General features: G+C 39.4%; 1 protein-coding gene and 1 pseudogene across 1 annotated transcript in view; one reads left to right on the top strand and one right to left on the bottom strand.

Annotated features, from left to right (window-relative positions):
• The first annotated feature begins 204 nt into the window (after window positions 1-204).
• The window catches only part of SYN2 (synapsin II), a 203,512-nt gene continuing 182,409 nt past the window's right edge, over window positions 205-21,307 (top strand). The window contains exon 1 of the mRNA XM_058725967.1: window positions 205-698. Coding sequence (XP_058581950.1) covers window positions 313-698 — 386 coding nt within the window. The 5' untranslated portion in view covers window positions 205-312. The remainder of the gene's footprint in view (window positions 699-21,307) is intronic.
• LOC131509802 (small ribosomal subunit protein uS10-like) lies at window positions 5,776-6,128 on the bottom strand (annotated as a pseudogene).

The following is a 21,307-nucleotide window of genomic DNA, read 5'->3' as shown; positions in this document are numbered from 1 at the left end:
CCAGACCTAGCGGCTTAGGCGCCCGGCGCGCAGGCGGCGAGTCGGGGGCGGTGCCCGCTCTGCGGCGCGGGGCGGGGCGAGCAGTGGCCCCGCCCCAGGCCCCGCCCGCTCCCTGGCGCGGAGCCTCCAGCCGCCCGGCCCGCCCGGCCCAGTGCACCGCGGCTGTCTGCTGGGCTAGCGCGCCGCGGACCCGGCCGCAGCCTCCTCAACCGCCTCAGCCGCCTCAGCGCTCCAGCCGCCGTCGCCGCCTCAGTCTCGCCCTCCGCGCCGCCCGGCCTCGCCGCCTCGCGCGCCCCCAGCCCCTCAAGCCAGATGATGAACTTCCTGAGGCGCCGGCTGTCGGACAGCAGCTTCATCGCCAACCTGCCCAATGGCTACATGACCGACCTGCAGCGGCCCGAGCCCCAGCAGCCGCCGCCGCCGCCCCCCGGTCCGGGCGCGGCCTCGGCCTCGTCGGCGCCCCCGGCCGCCTCGCCGGGCCCCGAGCGGAGGCCGCTGCCGGCCTCGGCTCCCGCGCCGCAACCCGCGCCACAGGCGGCCCCGGCGCCGTCGGTGGGCAGCAGCTTCTTCAGCTCGCTGTCCCAAGCCGTGAAGCAGACGGCCGCCTCGGCCGGCCTGGTGGACGCGCCCGCGCCCGCGCCCGCCGCCGCCAGGAAGGCCAAGGTGCTGCTGGTCGTCGACGAGCCTCACACCGACTGGTAGGTGCCCGGCCGCCGCCGCCGCTCGGGGCTCCCGGGGCCTGCCGGGCAGCTGTGGAGGCCGCGGGGAAGGCGGTCCCGGGGCGCCAAGGAAACGTTTCGGACCCGGGAGAAGGGGGGGTCTGCATGGTCCCGCAGTGGGGAGATGGCGGGTGAGCGTGCGTATGGGGGGGGGGGGGCGGTGGAAAGGTGAATCCTGAGGTGAAATATTTCCTCGATTCTCTCAAATCCCTCACGACACATAAAAAGAGCTACTTTCTGCAACAGGGAAGAATCTTAAAAAATAGAGTTTTGTTTGTTTGTTTTCCAAGGGGAGGTGGTGCAGAGGAAGCCGACTTTCAGCCTAGACACATCAAAGCTCAGGTGAAACATTCAAAGCCAACAACAATTCTATATCGTGAGTCACGGAGTGAATTTGCAGTGGAGATCGGTGTTGTGCGGGGAGAGGGTGGTGGGGATAGATTTCACCTGGCTGGATGAGGGCTTGTATCCGTAGTGACATCAACGTTGGTCAAGGCACACATGTGAAAGCCCAGGTGTACAGAGACTTGTTCCCATGGAGCATGGCTTAAGTCTGTTTAAGAATATTAAAATTCTTGTATTTTGTGCAGCAGGGAGGGGATTTGTGGATTTTTTCATTTGTTTTTGTTTTAGGGAAAAATATGTGTGTGGGAGGGGGTTGTGGAAGTGATGGCCTTTTCCAGCTGGAAAGATGACTGAGGTAAAATATTCTGGATCGTTAAAGGGGCACAAACAAATAGAGATCTACCTTAATGCAGTAGACGGCAACTTCAAGAATTCTTTCTTTCTTTCTTTCTTTCTTTCTTTCTTTCTTTCTTTCTTTCTTTCTTTTTTTTTTTTTTTTAAGGGATATTCAACTTAGAATGGTGAAGGCTGGGGGGAAATGTTACCTCTAGTTGGTAAAAGCTGAATGAGGTTCATTTAAGACACATCAGTTTAAAGAGGTTCTATTTTATGTAGCAGGAAGTTGGCCCAGGGGATGAATGGGGTGGGTGGTGATGGTGGAATTGATTGGTGAAGGGCTTGAAGAAATGAAGAGGCAAGAGCCTGGTTGCCCCCCGCCCCAGGAATACGGGGAGGGTTTTATTTTTTTCGTTCTCACAGGGGTTGAGGTTACAGACTGGACCCAAGTGCTTCCTCTCGAGAGTGAGGCACAGAGGGACCACAGAGCTGTTTATCTCCATTTCCTCTTTTGGCTTGCTTCACTGCTTTTCTCTATCATTTTCTCACTGGGAGACTTGGAGGGAGGGAGTACTGGCGTGGGTGTGATGGAAGTGAGATGTAGATGTGGAGATGCACTCCGGCTGGCCCCCAATATGACTACTTTGAATAGTCATTTGGGTGACTTGCGTAGTTGCCTTTTCTCAGAACAGTGGAGTAAAAAATCTTAAGGGAACTTTGTTAGGAAATGACAAAGGTACTTGCAGGAGTGTTTGCAGAAAGTTAAGAGTATATGATGGTACCATAGGGAGCCCCCTGTAATTACTCTTAGTTCAAATCAGCAAGTGCTTATTAAGTGAGAAAGGTAGGTAACTAAGCTTTACTGAACATATGTTATATGTCAAACCCTGTACTAGGTGCTCTAATATATAGCTCATTAAATTCTTACCACAAAACTGAGGCTTACAAAAAATGGATAATGTGTTCCAAGTCATAGAGCCAGCAGATAGTAGACCCACGATTTGAACTTAGGCCCGTTTGACTCCAGTAGTGCCACTCCACTATGCTATGTTCCCTTACTATTTTGTTATTATTGGCAATATTAATAATTAGCTCCCTCTATAGGGTAGGCACTGTAGGGGCCTTACAGAGAGCTCACATTTGGGGAGACAAAATGGAAACATGAAATGGTTAACAAAAAAGAATCTAGAATTATTTCAGACTAGTGTTTCAGGCATTCAATAAATGAAGTGAATGGGAGAGCCAGAGTTATAGGAGAAAGCTTCACAAAAGATGAGTCTTGAAGAAAGGCCAGGAAAAGGAGGGGAAAAATGGGAATGATATTGGTGCTTCGTTTTTTTATGCAAGAATCTGACACTCCTGTACCTTGTCCTGATCTCCTATCCTGTTGAAGGCATTTGTTTTGGGTTTAATTACCAGTTAGGTACCTGCAGGTAGGAAGACACTCATTTGTACGTGTATGATGTGGCTGCTGTAGATTTGTGTTTATCACTAACTGCTTCAGTGGCTTGAGATTTGAAACTCTTGTTGGGTATTTTATTCTCTAGGAAGACTGCCTGCCCGGCATGAACCAGAGAATTTGCTTTGCCCTGGAGACTAGACTTCTGATGGAAGTAATAGAAGCCATTTTCCTTTGGGCTGACTCCCAGCTGTTTTCGAATTTTCTCTGAAGTAATAACATTGATTTATTAAAACTCATAAACCCAGTTTGAGTTTAGTGCTTGACAGCATTTGATGCTTCTCTGTTTCTGTGCTTAATAGCAATTCTCAGGATTGCAGATTTTGTCTGATATCATGCCTAAATGTGTTAAAAACATCTCAGTTAAATATTGTTGAATGGTTTTATTGGAAGTTCTCTGTAAGTTAAGGAGCAGGTGCCTGCTTATGACAAGCAGAGTGCCTTAACAAGGTGCTTTTTGCTCTAAAGGCAAATTTTAGTAAATTTGTTTTATTGTTTAAACTGTCTAGATACCATTCAGTGAGCAGGTGTCATATGTGCCTACTATTATTTTTCTGATGCTTGACTAGGAAGTCAGAGTGTAACTTCCCAGTAGAATTTAAGAATATCAGTCTCATCTGAATTATAGAATGCTAAAATAAAGAGGGTTTTAACAAGCATTTAAATAATTGGAGATTTAAAAGAAGGGCTTTAAATAGGCAGCCTTCAGAGCAACCTTAATATAGATTAAGATTCCTTCTAATGTTTACCAGTGTAATTGTGAACAATGGAATTTGGGGACTTTGCCACTGACTAGGTTGATGGGAAAATTGGAGGATATTTCTGTCTCTTTTGATTGAACTGTGTTTTCATTGGTTGCTAAAGATCTTTAGGTTAATTGCGCAGTGAAGAATCATTGAAAAAATGTATCTGCTTCACTAAAAAATGAAATCAAGATCATTATATCCCTTATTAGTAATTGTTAATATTTTAAAAATATATACATATTGCCTGACAATGCATGTTTTCTTTTAAGGTTCATGTCTAAGGTTGAAGTGCAGTTAAGATTGAACTCTAGGAGCACGTGGGTGACTCAGTCAGTTGGGCATCTAACTCTTGATTTCAGCACAGGTTATGATCCCAGGGTTGTGGGGTTGAGCCCTGAGTCAGGTTCCACGCTGAGCATGGAGCCTGCTTAAGATATTTTTTTTTTCTCTCTCTCTCTCTCCCTCCCCCTCCCTCTCCCTGGCACCTCCCCTGCTCTTGCTCTCTCTCTCTAAAAAAATAAATAAATAAAATAAAATCACTGAACTCTAATGATCTCTGTGTTTAAACAAGGAACAAGCGTCCATTTGGATATGTTGTTTTTTTCTGCATATTCCACTCTCAATGGTGAAAAGGTAAGTTTTCTCTCAGATTTTCCTGACTCCATTTTCAGTGATTTCAATAACAGTGATGAAGTGAAATTTTTCATCTTAGCATCTCTCAATGTTTGGTTTGAAAATCAGTGTAGCACAGGCATTCTAGAGACTATCTAGATGTTCTAGAAACTGCAGATATGGTAAATCCACAGGTGTTTATGGAGCATCTTCTCTGTATAAGGTATATATTCTAAGAAAAAGGAGACATAGTATCTCTCTTTTAAGATCTTTCTGTCAAGATGGATAGATAAGCATACATTTTTTTTTTTAATTTACTAAAAACTACCCCTTGTATTCAAAGAATAATAGTCCTTGGATTAACAGCATTGACATCAACCAGGAGCTTATTAAACTACAGATTATCAGGTCCTCATGCCTACTGAATCGTAATTTGCATTTGAATAAAATCTCTAAGTGATTCACCTGTACATTAAATTTAAGATACACTGAACTAAACGGTATGTAATTAGTGCTAAAGGTGTGGCAACAACACCAACTACTGTCATTTATTGGGTAACTGCTATATGTGAAATGTTGTATTAATAAGCTTTTTAAAAATATTATTGAATCTCTACCATAGCAGTGTAGTACTATAGAAGTTTAAAAGAATGAAAAATGGGTGCGGGCTAGAAGTGGGAAGGGAATGCTTCATGGAAATATTGAGATTTGAATTGAACCTTGAAGAATTCGAATAAAAAAAGATAGGTTTGGCTCAGTCCGGAGAATGGATAGTATAAGGAAAGTACAGCGGTAGAAAAGACAAAGGCCGTGAAAAGACTGGATTGATGAATTACTAGGCAGCACCTACTTTCATTCTTTTATGGTCCAACCTTGGCCATATTATTAAGAGTAGGGGAATTCAAAGTATGGTAGTCTGAACCAGTGCTTGTGAGAGGCTCTAGAAAAATATTTGAATTGGAACTTGGGAGGAAGCTCAAATGAGGTTTGAGGTTTCTGTCTGCTAAATATTTTGTCTGTGTGTCCTGTTTCTGACTGGTGAACATAAACACACTGATTCCATAAAATGTCATTGTTCGTAAGAGCAGTAGGCTATAGCTTAGAATTCTAGATGGTTAGAGCTGGAAGATCATCTGGGTACTTTATAAATGGGAGAAATCTTGATCTGAAGAGGGGACAGTGAGTTGTTCAAGGTTATTTAACTAGTTAATGGCAAAACCAGAACTAGAATCTAGAACTTCAGTCTCTCTACTAAGCTGTCTCTCCCCACTATACCACTCTATCCCTCTGTTTTGCTATCTTTCTACCTTTCTAACTTTTATCTTTTTCCATCCCTGATTCTTTCAAGGACTGATAGAGACTTTTCCTTTTATAATTATAGCATTTGAACTCGAAAGAACCTGAATGATCATCTAGCTGTGGAGAAATGGAATGATTTGCCCACCAATAAGAAGTTAGAGAATGGAGACTAGAACTTACATCATCTGACTCCAACTCAAATTTCTTTCTACTCTTTTTGTTTTTTTAATAACTGATATAATTTTCTGAAAAGATTGATTTAAGCATCTGCAATGGTGACTTCAACCTTCACTCCTGGCTCAATCCTGATGGAGGTAATTTGTTTAACAATCCCAGAAGGACTGAAAATCAGTAAGTCGCTTGTGGATCCTCATCTGAAAATGATTCCAAGTCTTAGAACCTTCACCACAAGGAGATTTTCCTTTAGTGATTCTCAGAGTCTTGGCAACTGAACTGGTCCTTTCACTTTGAGATTCTTTTCCTTTGTACCTCTGGTCAAGTCAGCACATACGTTCTCCAAAGATACCGGGTTGTGGCTGGTTAGAGTTTTTCTGAATTGTTGAATTCCTGCCTCTGGTTCCTGAGTGTTTTCCCAGTGCTTTTAAAAGCCATGACTGTGGAGTGGCTTCCTGATCATCTTGTTCCTGGGCAAGAGTGAACACTGGTGAGTCAGGAGCAGGAGCAAGGCATCCAGGGCTCCACTATAGCTGCGACCGCATCTTCCTTAAAGAGGTCTTTCTACTCTTAAGTCACTCTTTAAGCAGATCCCTCAAATTAATCCTTTTTCTCCTTAAAAATACTATTTTTGTCTGTTTTAAAGATTCTTTGTGGAATTCTTTAATGCATACTTTAAAAAGAGCCACACGAGTATCATGCTATATTCACACCAATTTCACTGTCTTATTTGTGTTATTGTTGTTTCAGGAAAGGTTATTGTAAAGTGGTTGAAGGAGATTCTTAGAGGCCTAGTAATCAAAATCCAAAAATATAATAAGGTTAGTTGGACTGTGGTACAATGATGACCTTCCTTTCAGGGACCCATTTTTACCAGTGTCCCTCTCTACTTGAGATTGCTTCCTGTCTTTCTGTACCAAGTTCAGATCTTTAATAACATTAGCCTTTTCAGTATCTTGCTAAGCAAGAAGTAGTGGAGACCCAAACAGTAAGTTTTCCAGAGTTGTATACCTTCCTCTAAAATTGGTAAAACAGTTAACTGGGATATGTTCAGTGCAGCTGAACATCTAACATAAGCCAGATGCTGGAGATATAAGGATAAGTTGGGCATAGGCCTTGTTTATGAGGATCCTCCAGTCCAAGAGGAAAGACGACAGACATTTAAAAAAAATTTTTTTAACGTTTATTTATTTTTGAGAGATACAGAGACAGAGTGTGAGCGGGGGGAAGGGCAGAGAGAGAGACACAGAATCTGAAGCAGGCTCCAGGCTCTGAGCTGTCAACACAGAGCCTGACGCGGGGCTCGAACTCCCTAACCATAAAATGATGACCTGAGCCAAAGTCAGATGCTTAACTGACTGAGCCACCCAGGTGCCCCAAAGAGGACAGATATTTAAATAGGATTTATTATAGTATGGTAATTAGCATGTGTACGATACTATGAGAACACAGAGGTGGGTTGTCCTGGGAAATGAAGATGTGGGTAGAAATGATTAGGCCGTTAAAAATGTGCCATTGTGTATCCTTAGGTAAACTATTTTGCCTCCTTGGTTGATTTTGTAAAATCTGTCAAATGAGAGGATTGAAACAGACATTCTCTAAGATCCTTTACAGCACTATATTATTTCCATGTTACAGTTTTGTGCTATTTTCTTTAAAAAAAAACTTAATAATTTATTCTATGGCATAATGCTTGTAAATCTTTGGAAGAAGAAGCATAGGTCAATAAATGACTAAACATATCTTTGGATGAAAGGCTCATCTTTGAGTACTCTCCATTCAGTAGCTCTTTCTTACCTCCTCAAAGATGGGAATTGGGGACATGTGGTTGAATTTCTTTCTTCCTGATAGACCTAAGAACTTTCGTATACGTATGTTGAAGTATTGGCTGAAAGCCTTTATTTCTTGATCCCTGCCATATACACTGTGCTGAGCAGTTTATATAACATACGCATACACATTGTCTTACTTTATTCTCACAGTGATCCTGAACAGTAGAAAGAATATTTCATAGATGAGTAAACAAACTCATAAAAGTAATCACTTGCTCAATATTAAATAGTTAAGCTGTTAAGCTGAAATTTCAGGATCTGAACCCAGATTGCCAGATTCCTACACACACACACAAAAGACAAACTTGCCAGCAGAAAAAATTTGATTATTTTTTATTATAAAAATGTTGTTTCTTTTGCAAAATGATTTACCATATGATTCATTAATTAAAAAAAATATATATATATATTTAAATTTATACCTGAGTGAGTTAGCATATAGTGCGATAATGATTTCAGGAGTAGAATCCAGTGATTTACTTAAATAGTAAGCACCCCACTGCTTTTGGAGTTACTCAATTTACAAAAATTTTATATATACACAGCTTTTTCAGGATCATATCCTTTTTTTTTTTTTTAATTTTTTTTTTTAACGTTTATTTATTTTTGAGACAGAGTCAGAGCATGAACGGGGGAGGGTCAGAGAGAGGGAGACACAGAATCTGAAACAGGCTCCAGGCTGTGAGCTGTCAGCACAGAGCCCGACGTGGGGCTCAAACTCACGGACCGTGAGATCATGACCTGAGCCGAAGTTGGCCGCTTAACCGACTGAGCCACCCAGGTGCCCCAGGATCATATCCTTAAAGAGAGTGAGGGCATGGTTAAATGTAGTGGCCTCAGGATGTAGAGTTGCATACTGTTTTTAGTGTTTAATGGCACTCATGCTATATGTGCCCCTCTAAATCTTGTAGGACCTTCTGCATACTCATTGGATGGCATTTTCATTCTTTGTTTTAGCTTTCCACGTAGATGCAATTGAATACCACAAGGCTACATATAGTTTTCCAGAGAGAGGAGAGGATGATAAAAAAGGTTTCTCTATTCTGCAGACATTACTTCAATGCAGCAGAAGGAAGTAACCTAGAATAGGGCAGGAGACCTATAGAAAGAATAAAGTGAGCAAATACCATAGATCTCTGAACTCTAAAGATGCCCATTCAGCGTGCCTATGAATGGGAGGAAGTATACTGGCCTTGTTTGTTGCTTGACAGCAGGCATTTCTGAAATTGTAATCAGTTCATGTAAAATTACAAAGCAGATTATGATTATATTCAGTCACTCTACACTTCTCTTTTCAGCAGCATGAAACAATATGAACATATAGGACTAAGGGTCAGAAGACCTAGGGTTGAGACCTGGCTCCACCATCAACCATATGACCCTATCAGAGTTACATAACCTCACTGAGCCCCCTTTCCCTCTATTTGACACATTTTTCATTAGACACTTACTATATGCCAGACAGTATTTTGGGTTCTGGAATAATACAGACAAAAATTCCCTTATGTGTAAAATGGAATAATAGCATATATATCTCATAGCGATGTCATGAGAATTGAATAAAACAAAGTTTTGGAAAAGCATTTTGTAAAGGGTAAAGAGCCATACTAGTGATTGTTGCATCCTTCCTTGTTTCCACATGCAGGTACCCAACCTATCTTGGTCCTTTTGTTGAGTTCCCCAGATCTTATTGTGCAGTTTTATGATCTATTTTGCACATTTCAGGGGTGAGAAATATCTTAATTTTTTTAGATTGAAGTCTGTTCATACCCAGAATTTTTGAAGGTTTTCTTCGGTATTTTTTGAAAGGAAACATAATTTAGTCTGTTTTTTTGTTTTTTTAAATAAGAAACATTACCCATTTGACTCAGCTATATTAACAATTAGGGATAGGACCACATAAATCCTTATTTTATTTAATAAATGAATTCTAAAATAGCTCTGCTGCAGTTTCACTTGTGACTAATTAAGGAAGGGTGGTTACAGAGGGAGAAATGAAGGAAGAGAGAAACATAGAATGGCTTTAAAAGGTGTTCCTGTATTATTTTCTCCTATTCAATCTATCTTTCATATTGCATTCAGAATATTCTTTAAAAAAATTTTTTTTTTACGTTTACTTATTTTTGAGAGAGCACGAGCAAGGGAGGGGCAGAGAGAGAGGGAGACTCAGAAACTGAAGCAGGCTCCAGGCTCTGAGCTGTCAGCACAGAGCCAGATGCTGGGCTTGAACACATGAATCATGAGATCATGACTTGACCCAAAGCTTAACCAATTTCAGAGTATTCTTAAAACAAAAGCATTCACTGATTTTCTAGAGTTAATTTCCTTTTAAACATTCTTCTCTCATTGTTGCTTGTGAGGATTATTTACAACCTCTAGTTTATCTTTTCAGATTCATTTGTCACTACTCTCTCAATCCTAAACTTTGGCTATATTCTGGATTACACTCTTTCTGAACACGTAACTTGGGTTTCAGTATTCTCTGCTATTATTACACAGTTCCTTTAAAATGCTCTTCTTCTGCTTCTCTCTCTTACCTCAATGCTCATTTTCTTTATCCCATTTTCAGAGCATGAGGATACTGTCTATTGTTTAAAAAAGCCCCATCTCCTCCAGCCTTCTCCATGTCTTTGCTCTAAATTTCACCCCTTCTATTTCCTTCTTTTCATACTCTCGTTTTCTACTGGTTGATCCATCCTTGTAAAGAAAGGAACAAGCAAAATCTGCTCTTTGCCTTCTTAATCACTCTTCCAGATATGAAAGAGAAATCTCACTCTTGTCCCCACTTCCTTATCCTATATTTGCCCCCTTGCACTGAGAGCTTTTACCTTTTCCATAATACTGAAATTGTTCTTGCTAGGTTACCTCATTGCTAAATCCAAAGGAAGGTGTCAGTTTGTACTTTAACTGATTGGCTTGATACTGTTTATCTTCTATTTGGAAGTCCCTTGGTTTCTGAATATGGCAATCTTTTTTTCATACTGTCTTTTTAAAGTTCCTTCTCTTCTTGGTCTTTTCCTTTGCTTACCTCATTAAATGTAGGTGTTCCTCAGGGCCCCATCTTCTGCCCATTTCCTTTTTCACTCTACATATTTTCCCTGGTCCATCCACTCTCAAGATTTCAGTTACTTCCTAAATGCAGTCAGTTCTCAAATCTCAACCTTTAGACCAGAACGTTGTCCTGATCTTTACATGTATGTTTAGTTGCCTGCTGGACATCTCCATTTGGGTGGTTAAAGGTGACTCAAGGTCATTTGTTTCAGTATTGAATTCCTTATCTTCCCTTCCTATTCCAGCTCTTCTTATATTCTCTGTCTCAACTGAGGACACCATTAGTTGTCTGTTTCAATTTCTCATTAATTTCACCTAGAACTTTTGCACGCCTCATCATGATTTCCACTTAATAGCTTGAATGAACTATTTAAAATACAAATGTGACTCTTTGACTCCTTTGCTTAATGCGTTTCGTGTCCTATCCCATGTCTGATATGTAAAGTTCATGGCCTCCTGTGATTTGACCCCTGCTTACTTCTTCAATCTCCTAACCATTTCCATCCCTAAACTTCAGTTTACAGGATTATTGAACTATTTGCAGTTCCATATACACATTATGGCATTCCTTCCCTTTGTTTATGCTGTCCACTCCTCCTGCAATTGCTTTTCTTCTACTTTCCTTCCTTTTCTTGACTAAACGCATATTCACCTTTTGAGACTGAGATGAATATTTCCTTTATCAGAAATCCTTCTCTTAGCTCCTGGAATATATCGGGCATCTCTGTCCGCTCCATGCCCTCTTTCAGTCATGTGGATATCTTTATCACTGGACTCAACACAATGATTGGTTTATGTGATAGAGAGTTCTTTGCAGCAGGCTTAGGGTTTTACTCATTTTTATATCCTTAGCATCCAGCAGAGTGTCTGACACATAGTTTGAGTTCAGTAAATCTTTGCCAAATTGAACCTAGGAGAGTGAGATCTAGAGAATGAAAAAAAGGATAGACGGGAACAATGGTGAGGAAGAAGTATTCTAGGATTAGAGTATATGTTATTATGTTGGAAATCATCTTTACTTACTGCAAATATAACTCTTTTTTTTTTAATATATTTTTTAACGTTTTATTTATTTTTGAGACAGGGAGAGACAGAGCATGAACAGGGGAGGATCAGAGAGAGGGTTGAGGTTCTCCTCCATAGATTATATTGACACTTAGCTCTCAAGAAGCTCATTTTTCTGAAGTTCTTCTCTTCCCTAAGCATGAAATACTCATCTTGGGCCACCCAACATGCTTGTTTCTTTTTCCTTAGTGAAAAAATTCTTTTGGTTTACCCAAAGGATAATTCTGGAGAACTAAACAACATTGTGACTGAAAAATGTTGAAATACACAGTAAGCTTTTCATGATCTGACTTTGCTTACCTCTTCAGTTCTGTCTTTGACCCCCACCCACTTTGATAGCCATGACAAACTACTCAGGTTTAATGGAATGTGCCATGCCCCTATGTTTTACTACTCCTACTACCTGAAAGGCTTCTTCTGTGTTTTTGCCTGAATAATTTTCAAGACTCAGTTCAGTTGTTGACTGTTAATAGAGTCAAGACTAGATTTACTCCTTCCTTAGTTCTTTCAATTTGTGTTAGAAACCATAATATACTTGCTTGTCTCATAGCAATTAACTTGTTGTATTATAATCAGGTTTTACTTGTCTCTCTTCTCATCTTCTCACCTTCAACACAGATCTCCTTGAAGACAATGACTATAACTTTAATTTTGGTATCCCCAGCATTTGGTATGACAAAGAGGGTTTTCAATAATTATTTGTTGGATCAGTCAATGACTTACGAAAAAATTTCTGAGAGACAGAGAGAGAGAGTGAGTGTGAGTATATGAGCGGGGGCAGAGCAGAGAGAGGGAGACACAGAATCCAAAGCAGGCTCCAGGCTCTGAGCTGTCAGCACAGAACCCGATGCAGGGCTCGAACTTCACAAACTGCAAGATCATGACCTGAGCCGAAGTCGGACACTTAACCGACTGAACCACCCAGGGGCCCCAAAAATATTTTTACAAATTGTAAAATGGTATAAAAGCATTAATTATTGTTACTAGCCTCCCTTGATGATAAACCTGCTCTTCCACTCTCTAACATACTCTTTTCTGATGGGCATAAACATTCCATGCTTGTTCTTGGGAGAATAGCCATGTACTCTCGATTTCTTCCCCTCTTTCAGCCTAGCCACTAACATGTCTTTGCTTACTTGAGCCTTTCTCAAATTTTGGAGTCAGTTCTTTCTTTTTTCCTTCTGTCTAGGACCATTCATCCATTCCAGTCCTCCTAGTTACAGCTATAATAACTTTCCAGGATATATACCTCTTATTTATTTCTCTGTTCAAGAGACCTAGCAACTTTATGCAGTAACTTTAGCTTGAGGTAATCCTGCAAAAAGAGGCTTGGACTTTGTAGGAGGCAACTGAAGTCCCTTTTGTTCTGTTGTGGACTCTAATCCTTGAAAGGCCCTAATATTCATAATAAAAACTCAATTGAATACTGTTTCTTTTATACTTCCAGGTTCCAGTAATAATCCAGAGAGGGAGCTGTATGTGGGGGGGGACATGCTGGAGTGTCCTATGCCCCAAGTCTCATGGTGCAGGGCTCCAAATTTGAGGGTATGTAGTGGGATGTGGTAGACCCTGTGACACAACTCTAGGGTTACATATGGATATATTTCCCTCTTCAGCCCCTATTATTCCCTGATGGTGAGAATTTAAATTCTGTTGAGTGCTAATTAATGCTTTACCTATTAGACAAAAGGGCACCAATGAAAGATTGATCTGCTAATCAATCAGCAAACATCTAACTCCAGTGTGTTAGTTGCCATTAAGACCACAAAACCAGCTAAATACTTAGATAATTATAGAATATATGCTTTCAGTCTTGAGAAGTTGTGCAGAATCTCAAGGAAGACAAAAATTAGGAGAGTATGGTAGAAAGAACATTGAACACATTTTAAAATATCCAGATTCAAGTGTCTACTCTGCCAGTTAACTTTTTGCGTCACCAAAGGCAATTTAAGTCTTTAAGCTTCAATTTCTATTTCAAAAATTAGGGATTTGTGTTAAATCATTTATCTTCAGAAATCAAGTGATTTTTAGAAATCAAGTGAGTTCTACAGTTTAGATTGTTTGACAGTATAAAGGGTTTTTCAGATGAAGGAAGAGATTGCTGTGGGCTGAGGAAGTCAGAAAATGTTTCACATAAGGGGTAGATCTGAGCTAGCCTTTCAAGGCTGAGGGAGATTTAGATTAATGAGGAAGGAGAGATGCATTTCACTTAAAAGGAAAAGAAAGCAAAAGCATAACAGTAATGGGTAATGTGTGTGTAGAGAAGATTTAAGCTAGTTAGTGTACAGGTTTCAGGGCAGGGAAAAGAGAAAGTTTGGGTAAGCAGAGTGGGAGAAATGATGATCATAATACATAATCTATTGGGTATATGACAGGCATTGTTCTATGCAGATTTATTAACTTATTTACTAGGTTATGAAATAGGTTATTATTATTAACTTAATTTTACAAGTGAGGAAACTAAAGCTCATAGTGAATCCAGGGTTTGAACCCAGGTAGTCTAGTTCTGAGTCCATGCTTTTAATCAATTTGTTGTGTAATCACTAGAGAACAGTGTTCCAAATTGCTTGTGCCTGAACACCTTGATGTTTCTTATCTTCAATGACAGAGACACACATTTGACCTTGGGCAATTTCTTATTCTGTCTGAACTTCAGTTTCTTCATCTGTAAAGAGGAAATAAAATATATCTCAAAGGGTTCTTATGAGAACCTATTGAAATAAACTGAAAACATCTAATCATAGTCTGGGACATAGAGATGTTCAATAAGTGTTCCACCATGATGAGCAGATTTTGACAACAGCATACCATATGAGTATTTGTAGGAGACTTCAAGTCAAGTAAAATTATTTGTAGACAGATTTCCATGACACTAAAAATAATTTAGAAAAAATAGGACAAACCTAGATGAATATTCCTTCATTTTGGTTGTAGTAGTTGGTTACATATAGTTTAGAGAACATTGATTACTAGTGTTTTGAAAGTCTTGGGGGAAGATATTTTTGAGATAGCTTTGTTCTTTGAGTGCTATCACATTCATTGTCTCATTTAATCCTCTACATGATAGTATTTGTGGGGCATAATTAATGTTATCCTCATTTTATGCATGAAGGAATTAAGATGGGGAGATGACCCAAGCTCACATAGCCGGGAAGTGATAGAGTCAGGACTAGAACCCAGGACTAAACTTCTTTGACTTTGGATTTTGTATATTTTTCTACTAGCTTCCTAGACAGAGTTGCTGGTGTCATAGAACTAGGTGGATAGCTAATCTAGTTGGAAGCTTATATTAAGTGGACAAGAATATCAGTTCTTTCAGCCATTTAACAGACATCTTTGTTTTCCAAGGATATTAAGCTTAATGATTTCTCTTTAATGCTACCTCGAAATTCTCTTGCAGAAACTTCTGGGTTCTGACACAAAAAGCCAATGAACAGTGCCATTGAAGGTGGTGACAGGAAGGTTGAGACTGATACTTTTTGGAAAGAAGGGAACAAAAAACCTCAAGAAGCATCATAATGTTCTGGAAAGCATAGGAGATTTGGAGTCAGATGGTCTGGGTGAATTCAGGTATAGCAAGTTGCTATCCTTTTCTGAATCTCAGTTTCTTCATCCTTAAAATTGTAGTAATAATGCCTGCCCCTCTTTCTTCATGGATTGTTGTGAGGTCAAATAGCAAACTGTAACACACAGATTTAAATATATATGGACTGAAGCTATTGCAACAGGTAGGATTGAGAGTTGATATGAAGAAGAATTCTCAATTTCCTCTTAAGTATTGTCATGGGCAGTTTTTCTAGTTATTAGGAGTAGGAATTTAGGGGAGCAAATATATTTTTCCTAGTATCAGGGCTGTTGATTATAGTAAGAACTGTGGAGGTGGTGAATTTTGTTGTGGTTGTTGTTGCTGTTTTACTTTTCTGTGCCTTCTCTCCCTGTTGACACCTTTCATTCTGAGTCCATGGACATATGTCCTGTGACTTGGGTGGCACTCATTCCAGAGGTAAACATATTTTTCTGAAACAATTTGGGACAGGAGGTCTTATTTTTCAGTGCAAGAATTAGTCTGGTGATTTTTAGGAGCTGAAATGAGGAATTTGGAGGAAATTTTAGTGGCTGGACACAGTGGTGGTTGGAACCTCCTCGAAGTCAGGAGGTTCGTGGAAATTGTAGGCCAGATTATTGTCGGTGTCCCTATCTCCTAGCCTTTAATTTTCAGTAGGCTAAATTAATCTTTGCTCAGCTAGAAGTTGTTAATGGTTATTGGCAATTCCTTTTCACAGGTTTTTGCTTTTTCATAGAAGGAGTTGGAAAATAGAACAATTTCTCTAATCCTAAATAACGAATAGTGGAATTCCAGCCCTAAGATTGGGAGCAGAGGAGAGTCCTTCCTTATTGCTACTTGCCCACATGAAAAGTCTTCTCTTTGAAAGAATAAATTGTCAGTTGACTTGGCAAAGTAGGATTAGGCTGATTTTCCTTTAGCTCCTAGATGACTTATACAGTCATTTTGGTTGAAAAAAATATACTCAACTTAACTTTGACCCTGGAAGGAAATTTAGGATTCTGTAATAAAGTCATACATATAAGTAAAACTTGATAATTTCTTATGTACTTTGACTTACAGGTGTCATCTCACTCAATTGTTACCTTAACCTTGTGATGTAATTTGGTATAACTTCCTGTTTTGATTATGAAACCAAAGCTCAGGTAGATTGTGATTTGTGTATATAGTTACAACATGAAATAGGTAGAGTGACATCTAAAATCTAGATTCTTCTTTCTCTGTGCTTTTTTCTCCTTACTTCAGTGCCTCTTTTCTCTATGTAGCTAAACTACTTTCTGAGCCATTAGTCAATTAGGACACTTTTGCCTAAAAGCACTAAGGATGGATAAAAAAATTGCTTAAGCTGGAAAGAGCCTGTATGGCCTGTGACAGGTGCTGCGTAGGTTGGTTGAAAAACAACTTAAAGATAATCTCCTTTCCCTATGTGTTTTTGTTAATACTTATAATATTTTTATGATTTATAATCCTTCTGGTGTTTCTGGTATATTTCAGACTGATTTTAAGTTGTCAGGAAAGGGGATTTTTGACTCCAGAGCTCAATTCCTTTAAAGCTTCTTATTTTCCTTTGTACCTGGAAATTTATTTCTTAGCCAGATTTTAGGATGGTGTCAAATTTAAGTTCCTACTAAAAAGACTGTTCTCTGTGATCTATTTTTTTCTGCCTTCTTTTTTTCAGGTAGCCAGTCCCTCTTGCTACATCCTACCCCTTAATTCCAGCAATAATTATATGCAAAGTTCTGAGAGTCAAAGGGCAGTGGGTTTGGGGGTAGGGCAAGGATATGAAGCTCCTGTCCCTTCTGATTCCATGTGTTCCTCCCAAATCCTGGGAATACCTAGCACCCTCTGTCTTTTTCCACACCTTTTAGGAGCATCTCAGCAGTGGTCTTGAGGAAATAAAGACTTCCCAGAGATTTTTCAATGGTTGGTTTGGTTTTTCCCATCAATAGAGCTTAAAAAAAAAAAAAGGCACGTACAGATCAGCCTTTTGCTTACTTTTAGTGGTCTCCTTTCCCTCTCCATCTTGAGGGTATTTATTATGAAGTTTCCCATGTTATTTCATTCATTTTTTCATGAATTATTCTGTAGGAACTGGCACTATAATGCTGAGCACAAGACACATTGTCCCATCTTCACAAAACTTATAGTTTATTTGGAAAGATAGTCAAACAAGCAATGTAATAAAGTAGGATTTATAGGTATATCAGCATGATTAAAGAAAGTTTTAAACAGAACATATTTCTCTCATAATTTTGCCATAGCAATAGAGAAGCTGCTTCTACATTTTTCCACATTCTCTTCCAATATTTGACTATATGCAAACTTATTTTTTACATAATTGTGATTGTTATGTAGCCATAATTTCATATTGTTTTTTCAGTTATAATTTTTACATGTTGTTACTTATATATTTTTTTCATAGCACTTGTACCATGATTTATCCAATTATATTTCTATTAGAGAACTGTATTGACTTCAAATTTTTCATGATTATTGCATAGTAAGACTATAGGCATTCTCAATTTTCAGGTAAGACTATAGGCATTCTCAATTTTCAGGAAAGGAACTACTTGATAAAAAATTATGAAATATGTAGCTTTTGATAGATATTACTATACTGTTTCCTATAAAAAGTTTTTCCTGTTTGTAGTCCATCAACCATTTCTACCTCACTTTTCAGCACATTATTATTTTTTTTAATATTAATAGGAGTAAAAGCAATATTTGAGTGTTTTTAAAAAATATGTGTATTTATTTGTTTTGAGAGTGGGGGAGGAGCAGAAGAGAGAGGGAGAGTGAGAATCCATGAGGGGCTTGAACTCAGAAACTGTGAGATCATGACCTGAAATCAAGAGTCAGATGCTTAACTGACTGAGCCAGCCAGCCACCCCAAAGCAATATTTGAGTGTTTTAACATGCATTTCTATGAATACAGGTAAAGTTAAATGTTTTCCCTAATGTTTGTTTATAAATATGTGAAACAATTTCTCTGGACTTGGGAAGTTTACTTGTTGATTTGCTTGGGACATTTTGATTTTGAATGGGACATTTATTGTTGATGAGGAGGAATGGATGACAGTGGGTAGAATGTCTTCCTGGGGATTACGTCTAACTTGGCAAAAACTTTTGTAATGGTGGAGTCAAGAGTTGGATTCTTTGAGCTAAAATCAGTACTGCACGTGGGGTATACTAGGCTGTGAGTTCTTTTAGGGCAAAGGCTATGTTTTATTATTTGCCTCAGCTTTTTAGCATGCTGGCTGATAGTAGGCCTCAAAAAATTATTGAAGGAATATGAATTTCTTGGGAGCACTGGATAAGTTCCTTCTCTAAATATTATTCTCATCTCTTCTTAAATTGCCTAAAATGTCACCATTTAAGATTTTTTCTTTGGATCTTAAAGATTTTCTAGTCTTGGAGTCCTCTAGGAATTTATTAATACCTATAGGAGGATGACTATGGTGGTCTCAGGAATCATATTGGAGATTACAACCACACTGAGAGCAACACTCCGTATGGATGGAATATAGAATAGACACCTGGTGGTGGAGGAGTGGAGATGGGGTGAGAGATGCTCAGAAGAGTAGTAGGAAGTTGTCGAAATAAACCTTATCTATCTCAGAGAATCCCAGGAATATGAGAATTGGAAAGTAATCTTAGTGGTCACCTGAGCCTTGGTGTCATTATGTATAAATGTCAATGAGAATGTCTACTTTCTAGGGTTATCATGAGATTTTATTGAAATTAAGTAGTTTATGACAGTGCTTTGTAAACTCTGAAGTGCTATGTGGAAAAAAAAATCATTGTTATCATCACCATCTCATGTAGGAAACCAAAAATAGGGAGATAAAGTTACTTTTATTTTTTCCCAGGAGCTAGATTTATTTTTTATACTTTGCTGCCAATCTTTATCATATGAAGATGAAATAGAACTTTCTTTTTTTTTATTTTTTTTAATTTTTTTTTTTTTTTTTTCAACGTTTTTTTATTTTATTTTTGGGACAGAGAGAGACATAGCATGAACGGGGGAGGGGCAGAGAGAGAGGGAGACACAGAATCGGAAACAGGCTCCAGGCTCTGGGCCATCAGCCCAGAGCCCGACGCGGGGCTCGAACTCACGGACCGCGAGATCGTGACCTGGCTGAAGTCGGACGCTTAACCGACTGCGCCACCCAGGCGCCCCAAATAGAACTTTCTAAAGTATTATTTCCCCCCAAGGGAATAGGGAGGATGGAGGATGGAGGGTAATTTTGAGGGGTGAATAGACTTTCTTAAGCTTTTTACTACTTTTGCAAATGATTAGTTTTCTTCTCAGTCCTTTTCCTAGGGTTGAATGAAAATAACAAGAAGAAGGTAAAACAACACAAGTATGGCAGAGTGGGCCATATTCAGATGCAGTCAGTGATTTGATAAGAAGGAATCATGAGCTGATCCTGGAATAGTAGATTGGGATCTGATAAGAAGAACCTTGAATGCAAAGCTCAGAGATGTAGTCAGTGGGGAATAGTGAAGGTTTTGGAGCAAGAGAGTGATTCAATCAGTGCCTTCCTTGGGAAGGTTTATCTGGAGACAGTGTAGAAATGGAGGAGGAAGAACTTGTGTTGGCCTGGAGACTTTAGGAGCATATTTTGGTTGTCCATCTATGAGATACTGGAGGCTTATAGTAGTGGGACCATGACAGTGAAGAAGGGGTTGATAGAAGGATGTCAGAGAGTGTAGTCCTTGGCTAAAGGAGCTCTGGGGCTTTATGACCTTCAGTCTATTATCTCTTCCAGAGGCCTGTTTTCCTGGTAAACTTTTTAAACATTGAAGTATTAAAGTGCCAAATAATAAATATATAGTTCATTGGGTTTTTGCAAAGTATAAAGTACAACACAAGTCAAGATACACAACATAACCAATACCTGCTAAGCTTCTATAATGCCCTCTTCTTGATGACCCTGAAAGCCCATACTATACATGGGCCCCCTTCTGAGACTTAGTACTTATTTGTCCCTGCAAACAGCAGCCTCCTAACTAGGTAACCCTCCCTGTGCCCTCCCCCGCCCCAGTCCCTCAGTCTCTTCTGCCTCCCCACGGAATCTCTTAGCAGCCAGTCATTAAGACTGTCTCAAGGTAGGTATTATACTGGCATATCTTTTGCTCCAGCTGGCAGGCTGACGGAAGAAGCTCCCATAGCATTTTTAAGGCTAGTTAAACCTCTTATTTCTCTCTCTCATCAGTTTTCTTCATGTAGCTTTTTACCCCCAAGAGTAGGAAGACAAGAATGACAAGTAATAGGGCTAGCTGACAGGAGACATGGCCCTAGTACTAAATTATTGTATGCCCTTAAATATCACATATCCCTTCTCCTGATTGAAGTTTTATAATTTATAAAAAGAAGGTGTTGGATTGGGGTAACTGGTTCCACAGACCATTCTCGGGGCTTACTGTGGGAAGACTCAAGTGGAGATACTTTGGATCCTCTCTGTATTATTACAACCAGAGCAACTCTGGTTTTATTTGTTGCGTATGTATTGACCTTTCTCCTGAGATTTTAGTTAAAGCAAAGGATTATATAACAAATATATTCTTGAAATCCACTAGACTTAGAAGATCTCTTACAAGTGAAAGTATTGTGAAAACTTTGTGAAAGATTATGAATGGCACAACAAGGATGAGCAAAATTTTTACCTTTAACATTTTCTTTGTATGCACAAGGCCTTCATGCTATCCTCTGACCCTGAGGGAATGGAGGAGGTATACTTAATTTTGTCTAGATTGGGAAGGATTAACCAAAGAGGAGGCATCGGAGCTGAATTTAAAGGAAGAATAGAAATTCACAGGGTGAATTAGGAGATTGAGGGGAATAAGGCATTTCAGGAAGAGGAATGAGGCAGGAAGGCATGAAAAGATACTTATTTTGGAAATATTGTATTCTTGGTGTAGATATGTGTATGATGAAAAGGGGAACAAAGGAATGCTAGATGATATGGGTTGAGAGGTCAATGGGCTCTTTTTTAAAGGGTCTTGAACATTATAGTTATAGTGACGAGGACTAATGAAAAATTGTAAACATCATTTGAATTAGCACTGCTAGATGAATTTGGGGCTCCTTTAGATTCAGG

This window comes from Neofelis nebulosa, chromosome 4 (assembly GCF_028018385.1).
Source record: "Neofelis nebulosa isolate mNeoNeb1 chromosome 4, mNeoNeb1.pri, whole genome shotgun sequence".
Classification (NCBI taxonomy): Eukaryota; Metazoa; Chordata; class Mammalia; order Carnivora; family Felidae; genus Neofelis; species Neofelis nebulosa.
The sequence above is the reverse complement of the archived record's forward strand: the minus strand, read 5'-3'. Positions and strand labels throughout refer to the sequence as shown.